This window comes from Clupea harengus, chromosome 14 (assembly GCF_900700415.2).
Source record: "Clupea harengus chromosome 14, Ch_v2.0.2, whole genome shotgun sequence".
Classification (NCBI taxonomy): domain Eukaryota; kingdom Metazoa; phylum Chordata; class Actinopteri; order Clupeiformes; family Clupeidae; genus Clupea; species Clupea harengus.
Window position 1 is genome coordinate 17,273,762 of NC_045165.1, and position 11,177 is coordinate 17,284,938.

At 43.4% G+C, this 11,177-nt stretch overlaps 1 protein-coding gene across 1 annotated transcript; it reads left to right on the plus strand.

Moving 5' to 3' along the window:
* Positions 1 to 7,875: 7,875 nt before the first annotated feature.
* taf9 (TAF9 RNA polymerase II, TATA box binding protein (TBP)-associated factor) lies at positions 7,876 to 10,903 on the plus strand. The gene is made up of 7 exons (XM_012836713.3): positions 7,876 to 8,062; positions 8,534 to 8,615; positions 8,763 to 8,899; positions 9,254 to 9,388; positions 9,607 to 9,688; positions 9,966 to 10,076; positions 10,519 to 10,903. The coding sequence occupies exons 1-7, from the start codon at positions 8,027 to 8,029 to the stop codon at positions 10,680 to 10,682; spliced, it is 747 nt and encodes a 248-aa protein (XP_012692167.1). The 5' UTR covers positions 7,876 to 8,026; the 3' UTR covers positions 10,683 to 10,903.
* The last annotated feature ends 274 nt before the right edge of the window (positions 10,904 to 11,177 follow it).

Below are 11,177 nucleotides of genomic sequence, written 5' to 3' on the forward strand. Positions count from 1 at the left end.
CCAGATAGAATTGTGTAGAATATTTGCAGAATTCCATCTACTGGTGTCACATGAGGTGGAATGTCTCTGATGTCTGGTTGTAGGCCTAGCACAGGGGATGTTAGCCTGCACTACACTGGACAGCAACGGCCAGAGAGCAACCTAATTTTCTCTCAAATAGATTCTCAAGAGCAGAAAACGGTTTAAGAAAACTTTTTTTTAAATTAATTTCACCTTTATTTTATTATTGTTGTATTTTATTAATGCTAATGACACTGCTTTTGAAGGCCTACTCAATGGATCATGTCAATCAAAACAGACAAATTGTGCATTTATAAGTCTATCAGTCTATGTTAAGGTTTTTTTGTGTTTTGGAGTTGTTGTTTGCTGGTTCATAGGTCGGAGTTGAGCTGGTGGGGTGTGTTGGACTGTGCGTCTGAAGGGAGTGGGCCGGGTGTGTGTGTGTGTGTGTGTGTGTGTGTGCAGGAGGGGTGGTGGTTGCGGAGTGATGCAATACTGGAGGGCTCACAGTTGCAGCATGACGGACAGCTGGCCCTGACGAAACAGAGACGAGTGTGCAACAGCCACCATGAGCACATGCTCTGGCAACCACTATTAATGATCATGACACTTGCTCTCTCACTCTATTTCCCCCTCTCTCATTCTATTACCCCCCCTCACTCCCTCTCTCTGTAATTCTCTCCCTCCTGCTTTCTTGTTCTCTATCTTTCTTTCTCTCTCTCTCTCTCTCTCTCTCTCTCTCTCTTTCCTGTTCTCTCCCTCGCTCTCACTCACTCACTCACTCACTCACTCACTCACTCTCTTCCAGTCCTCCCCAGCAACAGGCAGATACCCCTTCCCCCTGCCCTTTAGTAGGACTTTGTGTCCATTAATATTTCTTTGCCAGAGGAAGGACATATGCCTCCGTGATTGTTTATGAGTTTGCTGGTGTGTGCTACATGTCCGTCTGTCACTCCGTCTACCAGCGAGAGGCTGGAGCTGCAGCTGCAACACCTGACCCAAGAGTCACTGCTTCTGCACACTGCACACAGTGACCAAACTAGGGAAGGCAGGACAGAGGACGAGGAAGAGGCAGTCCCCCAGCTGGACTAGAGTGGGGAGCCAGGAGACAGGAAGATTAAAATAAAGTCTCTCTTTCTCTCTCTCTCTCTCTTTACTTTTTTCTCCATGTGAGTGTGTATGTTTGTGTGTGTGTTTTTGTGTGCGTGCGTGCGTGCATGTGTATTTGCGTGTGTATTTGTGTGTGTGTGTGTGTGTGTATGTTTGTGTGTGTGTTTTTGTGTGCGTGCGTGCGCGCATGTGTATTTGAGTGTGTATTTGTGTGTGTGTGTGTGTGTGTGTGTGTGTGTGTGTGTGTGTGTGTGTCCGTGCATGCTATTTGTGAATCTGAATGCCACTGTGTGTATTTGTGTACTCACAAGCTGAGAATAAACAGAGGTTACATCATTGCCTGGTGATGACCTCTCACATCTCACCTCGAGGTCCCTCCCCCTGCCAGCCCCAAAAGTCTGCTCCTCCCCTGCCTTCCTCTCTTTGTACAGTCTCCCTCAGTCTGAGGGCAGGCCTGGGGCCTGTGACTAGGAGGCCATCAAAATTTCATCACAAGATGTAATTAATGTAAGACTGCCCTTTACAAACGTCTTATCACTGATAATGTGATAACCCTAAGATAGTCGAATACACAGTCAGATGAGACTAATGCAGTGAGCTTTGTGGTAAATAAACACAAGCACGACACAGACAGTTGAGTTGTTATGGAATTGTGTGAGTAAGTGTGTGCGCTCTTGTTGTGTTTTGTGTGTTTGTGTTCACGAAAAAAAATCACGTCTCAGACTAAGACTAAATTGTTTGTGTACTACTTCTCCACTATAGCATCTGTCATCTTGTCCTCGTGATGCGACCATGACTCCTACAGCGGCTCCAAACTCCGCAACGCCTTAGCCTAAAACAACAGTTCCTCAATGTGGTCTGCGTCTGGCTTCGCGCGGAGGGGGTCAGCTTCGTTGTTTATTCTGCTCGGGTTTAGCACCAGCCAAACCCAGCAAGGGACACGCTCCACGTGAGGTGTACAGCTGCCCGCCGGTTCTACTTCACACTGCCAGCTGTCTGAAACCGTCTGACCAGGCCAGGGGATTCATCCAGCTAGCCTAGCTAGCCTGCTGCTAATGATATAGTGCTATTGGCTGCTACAAAACCCATACAATCTGACTGTTATGCCACCAAATAAGCAAGAGCTGTCTACACCACCCAATACCTTTTCAGCACCACTCCGTCAGCCTCTGACTGTTACATCACTCTACTAACACTACTGCTACTTACTCCCAACATGAAGCATCTGCTCTACCTAATCAGACAGTTAAATGCTAAAAGTAATCTCGCTACACCACCCAAACAACTCGCTACACCATCTAACCAGTGTTCTACTGCAGTACCAGCCAACTAGCCTGAATTGTCCCTAATATCCAACTCCATCCAACCAATCTGTGTACTGTCTACACCAGCCAGACATACTGTACACCACCAACCAACAAGCCTCTTGCTGCTACACTGCTCAACCAACATCAGGCATCTACACTATTGAATCTGACTACAACAACCTTCAGGTACGTGACCGCTTGTTACACCACTCAAACTTACTATACCATGACTTGCCACCCCCTGCTGCACCTGCTGAGAAACCTGACCTTTCAGTGCTACCCAATCAACTTTCTTGCTCCATCCAAGCTCTTTGTACTGTCTACACCACCTCAACAACACACTACACCTATCAACAAGTCTGAACTGTGTTCACCAATCAGCCAGGATACTACAAATTACATCAGCCTATATCAAACTAACCTAATACGCACACCACACAACTCTCCTGAGCTTTTCAACCAGTCTGCTATACCTCACAATCAACAAATCTCAAAACCTCATATTGCTACACCACCTAATGTGCCTGAACCATCAATGTCATGCAATCAACCCACCCAATCAGCTTCCTGCTCCAGCCAATCACTCAGTACTGTCCAAGCCACCTAAACATGCCGATCAGCCGGCATGAACTATCTACACAGTCCAACTAGCCTAAATCATCTATTCTACACACTTCATCTACAACAACCCAGCCATCCACTACATCCACATCCCAGACAGCCTGAACTGTTTCGATCTCCCAACCAATGTGCTGCCTCACAAAACAACTAAATTACCCTCTCAGTACTACTCCATCTAACCAGCCTGTTACATCAGGCATCAATCACATCCATATCCACAAATCATTGTCTGACAATTTTTTTCACCACCCAGCACCCAACTGGAGTAACCCTGCTTCTTCCCGACTCCAGTGGTCTGTGGACAGGACAGCTGACATTACACAGGGGTTCGTTTTGGCCCTATCAGGGTCATCGAGAGGCTGAACTGCGGCTTGTCCTGGTGGCGAAGGGAAACATAAGTCATTACTCACCCAGCAGTTGCATTTTCACAGGTGTGTATGTGTGCTCATGGCAAAGCATACCACAACTAAAAGAGGACACAGCACTCTGCTTGTGCATCTGTGCATCCTTACACATTGCTTTTTCCTCGAATCTATACGAGTTTAAGCACTGTCTTTATTTTGAACTACTACGCAAAACAAGACTGCACAAAACTAGATTGCTTGTAGTTAAAATAATAGTGTTTACAAAAAGGACTGACAATATAATCTGAAGGATATGATTAGGTAGATCTTTGTTAATGCTGTACCCGCACTGAATGTGGAAATTCTTTCTAAGGACTTACTTGTGGTTCACAAAGTCACTTAAAAGCCAAAAACATCCTTCCGCCTCTGTCTTGGCAGAATTCAGCTGAAGGGGGTTCAGGGGGCATGTTGGCCACTGTTAATCATCTCTCTGTTAGGTAACATTCCTCAGCTCCTTCCAAGAATATTCAAGCTCTTCTGTTTCATCTGGTGGGTCTGATGTCTGTCAAAAAAACATTTGAGATTACATGGAAAAAGACAAACACAAGGGCTGGGCGAAGTGGCAACATTTTGGCTATTGGCAAAATGCTCCTTGACAAAAAGGTTACACCAAATGGTTTCCTTGTAGTCTGTATAAAAGCAGAGCAGAGCAGTTATATGTATATACCATTTCACTTTCCTATCATAGCTAGATTTTGACCTTCTGATTGGGTGGGCCAGCCAAAAGACTACCCTTTCAATGAGCACAGCCCAGGCGAGATGCATGAATAAACTACAAGGTTGCTTAAAGGATGACAGATACCCCACTTTGCCCCAGTCCCTGTTTATTAAAAGCTAACCCTCTCAAATGGACAGAATGCGAATTGACGGCATCCCAGAGGTAGCTTACGAGTGCTACATTCCCCTTGTGACACTGCCGAGACTCTCAACATTGTAGACAGACAGCTGATGTCACCCAGTCTGCGGGGGGTGGAGGGAGGCAAGGGATTGTCACCCTCACATCAAACATTCCTGCCCATGATGCATTTGGGGGCTGGGGGAGAAGGAAGAGGGGGGGTTGTGGTGGGGTGTTCTGGTCACCTCAGAGTGCCGTGAGGAGTGCATCCCGCGAGACCAGGGGAGGGGTAATTCAGGAGGCGGAAGGCTGCCTGCCTGATGTTCCAAGCTGCCATGTCACATGGTCAAAGAGCGGTGATTTACAAGTGATCCAGTTCCACATCAGCCACAAGGCGAGAGGACCTCAGAATGCCTGGCATGAGAGTGAGGTCACCTCAGACTCGTTTGCACAGCCACAGGGAAGACAGAGGGGTAACTGGGGAGGTTAAATGGAGAGGTGGGGTTGTGGCTGGAGGCTCGAAGTGGTTGGGTTTCCTCCCTTGACCCGTTTTTCTTTTGCCTTTCAAACGCGTCCCTCTCACTCAAAACAGCACGACAATGGCTGTTAAAAGGAGAGGCGCGACTGAGGTTAGCGGAGAGGGGAGGCCCAGTGAAACATGAGCAACTCAGTAGGGAGCTGATCACAAGAAGATCCGCGAGAGAGACATAAATAGGAGTGATGAGAGAGTGATGCATGGAGAGAGAGAGAGATAGATGGAGGGCGCAAGAGTGGCTGGGTAGAAAGACACATTCAGCAATGCTGTGCAGGAGCGAGGAGGACTGACTGTAAATGACATGACCAGAGCAGAGAGGAACTGGAACTACTGAGAGAAGAGGAGAGCAGAGGAAGGCAAGGGACTGCAGGAGTAGTGGTGCTGTGCTCCCATGATGTAGTGTGCATGTCCTGTCCTGAAATCACCAGAGCTCTGCATCCCAAACCCAAGCCCGAGACCCTGTTGGGTCCTGATTTACTTACTGGTGATATCATGGAGACCACAGCTATTTTTATTGGCTGGTAAACTGCAAGATTGCACCTTCACAGTACTCCACCAGCCTTGACCAAAACCAGAAAAAACACAATCTAGGAATGTATAGACAGCCTCTATACAGACATTCAGACTCTTTAAGATGTATCAATGCAAAAAGGGACTTTTGACATTTTTGAGAGATTTAATGTAATTATTTAAATAATCCAACCAACTGTCCTTGTCCATGCTGCTCTAAGCAAAGATTATTTTTGCATGTAGCTTGTTTTGTTTTGGCACTGCAGGACAGTAATATTAACATGTTTTATATTTGTTTTGTTTTTCCATGTCATGCGTAAGGGCTCTGAGAAAACCTTGGCCCTGGCAGAAGAGAGCGGTAACGTCATCCTGGGACTATCTCTATGTGGGCCACGCTTTCGAGATCATTGCACGCTGATTTTAAATATAAGGCCCACCTGTCAGAGCTGCCTCATGATCTGCTCAACTCTCCAACACCCCCACCGCACTCTACCCCAACCCATCTCCTCTCTCCACACAGGGACGAAGGGAGGGAGGGCAGATGGGTGTTCTTCCTGGCCCCGTGCCCAGCAGTCTCAAGTGCTAGTCACACGTTGTTTTTTTTTTGTTTTTTTTTAAGAAATGTGACTTACCACACAACAGATGATGTCACCTTGTGTGTGCTCTTCATACAATTACGACAGGTCGGCTCTTGAAAGAAAAAAAAAACTTTCACAGGTAGTGGAAATCTGAGTATATTGTTTATGCGTGGGCAAACTGGAAATATGATGGCTGTTAATGGTTATAAAAAGCATTTAATATTGACAAAACCCCATTGACCTTCCATTTCAGTGCGCCAACAATGATTTGATTAGCTACTTAACAGGCTCCTGTCAGATAATGCTAACCATTATAAAGGGCTGCCTTTCTGTTTAGATATGTTTGTGTGGAAAGAGAAAGAGGCAGTGTATGCACACAGTAAACTGACCTGCTAATTATGAGGACAGGGGCCCTGAAGGCCATAATGAGCTGTCTGACACAATGGGCTGAGCAAAAAGGGCATAATGGCCTGGGCTCCAGCCATCAGTTGTAAGACTTTAATGAGACTTGTAGCACCTTTTCAGGCTTTTATATATGTTAGTTTTTTTGTGTATGTTTTGTGATGATAATGATGCTTCTGCTGCGCCGGCTGCTGCTGCTGATGATGAAGAAGAGTATGATGATGTGAGTAGTGGTGGTGGTAAGAATTCACAATTCTATGCATGATTATTATTACTACTGTTACTATTTTACGTAATACAGCCCTCTCAGACTGAGAGATTGAGCTGGGGGTCTTGTCTATGCAGTGTGTGTTGCCTTTTTGACATGTTGCTAAAATGTGTTATAGACACTATGTGAGTTATGCAGGCTCAAATTCCTGAGTAGATGATGTACAGTTTTCTATATTTCATACTTTGGGCTCTCTGTAAATACACAGGATATGTCTATTTATGTCATCTCTGACAATACACTTCAGAAGGTACTTGTACATGATCGGATATGGTCTGTTTTCCAGAGTTGTTGTATGCAGCATGTCCAAAGTCACAAAAGTCACAAAAAATACCAGCAAGAGAATGGTGGTGGTCTACTTGATGGGCAGGTGGTCAGTGCTTGGGCTGCACATCCACACACAAAACCACAACATCACATGCACCACCTGTTCTCCTCAAGGCGCCACTCTGTGTGAGACAGGATTGTAATGGAGCCATCTAGTGGTTGAGTAGTGTGCTTACAGTGACTGTCTATAACCCGCTCAAAAATCATTCAGCAATTCCTCAGGACACACACGTTGTGCTGACGTATTTTTCATGGTTTAAATATTTACATTGTTGATTGCGGTGTTCGAAGTTCGAAATGTACAAACAGGTATGTACATGTCAAGATCCCATCTATTGTAGTAAGAGCAGTCCCTCAGGACCTCAATTTGACTCTATTCTGATTCTCGATTTTGAAGGTAATGAGTAAAAAACTACACTTCAATGACTCCCACATCCAATCATATATTTTCCCCTGCAAGTGAGTACATGTGATGTACTGTATGTATGGCGTACATACCAGTGGGAAAAACGGAGGGGACGTTGGCTGGAAACAAAAGTTAATCATACTGAAACTTCATTCAGTGTTCTTCACGTTCTTCAAGTCTCTTCCCCTGCACTCAATTCACTACTCCTTATCCTTGAGCAAATTAATTGTCCTTCATTTTGGGTCTTAAGAGGTTGTTTTTATATATTATAGCCTACCATATTACAGAGCCTACAGGGGAAATCACATGACACTATGTTGACAGCTGCACAAACTTTTTTTTTTAAAGAGATAATTTTTTTTAAGTGCAACATCAAAGACTCTACATTTAACTTAAAGTATTCGTGTAGAGTCTTTTTGTAAGGCTTAACAATAGCCGGAAAATGTATTTGCTGCACATAGGCCACATAGGCCTTCATGCGTTCCTAAACAAAATATTTAGATGGCCTGTTTGAAATTCATAGTAGTAATTGTCGATTACTGATTACTTCGACACTTGTACTTTGTGAGGGGCTCGATGGTTCCTTCAAGCTTGCAGTTGTAGAATTACTCTGTGCCATATCAGACAGAGGAAGATGGTTGTTTAGCGCGCGGTCGTGCTACGGAAGTCGACTAATGAAAACAACCGCGCGGGTGGGGCTGACGGGAAGAGTGGAGTGGAAAAATGGCGTCTCCTAAAACTATACCCAAAGATGCACAGGTAACAGACGGATTTAATCTGAGAATAAGACATTGATGCAAAAGAGTACATACACTCCAGCAGTTTTACCATATAATGCAACATTTTTGCCGTATGCATGTATACTACTGTAAATACTGACCAGCTAGTTGTACATGGCTAACTTTAGCTAAGCTAATGTTAGCAAGTGTCATTGGTTTAATCATACAATATATCCTTTATATATGTAACTTATACAGTAGGTTTTGGGATATGAAACACTCTCCAACGTAGTAAGCTCACTTGCATTGTTTAATTGTTAATCATGAGGTAGGGTATTAGCTGTGTAACGTTAGTTAAGAACAAGCTAACAGCTAGCTCACACTAGCCATCAACATTATGTTAGTCAGTATTAACTTTAAACAATGATAGACTTCTCCAAATCAGAGTAGATGCGTTGGATGTCGATAACCTTTGTGCTTTTCCATGTGTTTTTCTTTTCCCCTATTAAAGGTTATGATTCAGATTTTGAAAGACATGGGCATTACAGAGTACGAGCCTAGAGTAATCAATCAGATGCTGGAATTCACGTACAGTAAGTGCTCTGGTATCAGCTCACATCAGTGGTTTAGTTGGATAGTCCTTTTGGCAAAAGAGAAACATTTTGAATAACGATGAAAGTTAAGTGAATGATAAATGTTTTGATTATATGTCGTTTATGTGACGTTGTGTCTTCAATCAGGATATGTAACAACTATCATAGATGATGCCAAAATCTACGCGACGCATGCCAAGAAATCTACTGTTGACGCCGATGATATAAGACTAGCAATCCAGTGTCGAATGGACCAGTCTTTCACCTCCCCTCCTCCACGAGATGTATGTATCACATATTTCATCAAGGTCACAGTTACAGTGGAATCCTTTATTTAAGTTCAAACAGCGGTACTGTAGTGCTTTGCTTTTTTGTGTTGCTATATTTATATAGGTGTGCTGTTGATTCTAGGTATCACTATTGACTGATGAAACCAAATAACTCACGTAATAACCAACTGTTTCAGAAATGTTTTATGTGAGTGAATCTTTTCTAACAGGAGTTCACTTTCAATATGGTATGCTTTGTTCTGTTTTGACAAGGAAAGGATAACGATCTGTGTTTCTCTGTATAATCTGCTATCATCAGGAGCCAGCATTTTTCATGTCTTTATATCCCATACTTTTCCCCATAACTAGTTCCTTCTTGAGGTTGCTCGGCAGAAGAACCAGACCCCTCTTCCTCTCATTAAGCCTTACACGGGTCCACGGCTCCCTCCTGATCGCTACTGCTTAACCGCACCCAACTATAGACTCAAGTCCCTACAGAAGAAGGTAAGTTAAGGAACAGACAGTGGATTTGATTGTGCATCAGGGAGGGTGGTAGCACATGGTTTATTATAAGGTTCCTGGAGACTATTGTGGCCAAATACTGATGAGACTACAAGCATCTCTGGCATCAAAGTCATGGGAGATTTTAAAGGAACCACTTATGGGATGTGATTTTGTGAAAAGAAAATCTAATCTTGGTTTTATTTCTTTTCTCGGTGTAGGTGACTTCTTCAGCAGGTAGAATCACAGTGCCACGGTTGAGTGTTGGAGCAGTGTCTAGCAGGCCGAGCACACCTACTCTCGGTGAGGGACATTTCACATTGGATAGATAGATAATACTTTATTCATTTCGGTTCCTAACTATCAGCCCATAATGTACACAAGCAAAAAAATTATCGCTTGCAAAAGCAGCATTAGGAACACACTGGCGACTCATGGGCCTACTCATCAGATGACCCGAATTGAAATCGTTCAGCATACATCAAATGTTTTCTGCTCCTTAGTTGCTGTAGAGAAACCAGACACAGCCACAGTATGTTTCATCAGTGTTTCATTTCTCTCCTGTGTGTGGTGTGGCCAGGCACCCCCTCTGTTCAGACGGTGGCCTCCAAACTGGGGACGCCGGTATCATTAACTGGTCAGCGTTTCACTGTTCAGATCCCCTCCTCACAGGCTTCATCTGTGAAGTCAGGTAGGCACCAGTGTAAACCGGGTTCTTAGAAGTACATGCAGCAAGAGTCTAACTATATTAGCAATTATTGTCGTTTATGTAGTCTAGCTAATCAACAGGATTAGCTTCAGTGAGACAACTGGTAGGTTAAGGTGCTAATATTACTAAGTCACACAAATGTATAAAATGTATGCCTTTCCCTGGGGTGTAAGTTCCCCTGGCTTTGGATAAAATCCTCAGCCAAATAAATATATTGCATATGAAAATTAAGCAAGTTCTACCCACATCTTAGTGTCTTATAGATATAATTCATGATCTGATGGAAACACTTTTAGAGCATGGGAGGTTAAAAAAAAAAAAAGTTGCCAGAACGGCCAGACTATAATCCCATGAAAACTAAATTGTCATTTCAAAATCGGATGATCTCCATGTTTTTTTTTTTTGGTCATTTTCTCCAAACCAGTTACCCCATCCACACCAACAGTCCAGAATGTCCTCATCAACCCTTCAATCATTGGCTCCAAGAACATCCTTATCACAACGAACATGGTGTCCCAGAATTCAGCAGCAGACTCGGGCTCCCTGAAGAGGAAGCATGAAGATGAAGACGACTATGACACCCTTTGATCTTGTAAATAGTGAGGTTTTGGAAAAGTGTTCTGGAAGCGGAACAAGTTTTGTACATGGTTTCTTCTTAAAAGATGGACATCTTTAGTCCTGGAAATGTTAAGAAAAAGACGCTTGAAACAGATATGTCTTGTTTATCAGGAGTGGTTGTGAACCCATTATTTAGACCCAACTTCTTCTTTTTTTATATAAATAAATACATTTTGGGGGGAAAAACCATAGCATTTGGTCACTGTCATTGTTTAAAAATGTTTTCATTGAATTACCTTTTTGTTATGTTGCATATTAAGATGCCTATGGTATTTCTGCCAATATATATATATATTTTTCAGAGTATAAACTTGATATTAAACTGATAGTATAATATTAAACTTACCATTCCTACATTCTACCATTATCCTTGTTCTATGGTCAATGGCTGGATGACCAGCTTTGCACAAGAATTATGGGCAATGGAACCCTCTAGTGGACAAATACAAAAACCTGTAGAAATTA

Bases quoted from the DNA above. Each gene is read 5' to 3' on its own strand.
- taf9 (XM_012836713.3), top strand. From the start codon at position 8,027: ATGGCGTCTCCTAAAACTATACCCAAAGATGCACAG. The intron at 8,063-8,533 runs GTAACAGACGGA...CCCCTATTAAAG, and splicing joins CTATACCCAAAGATGCACAG to GTTATGATTCAGATTTTGAA. The intron at 8,616-8,762 runs GTAAGTGCTCTG...GTCTTCAATCAG, and splicing joins GATGCTGGAATTCACGTACA to GATATGTAACAACTATCATA.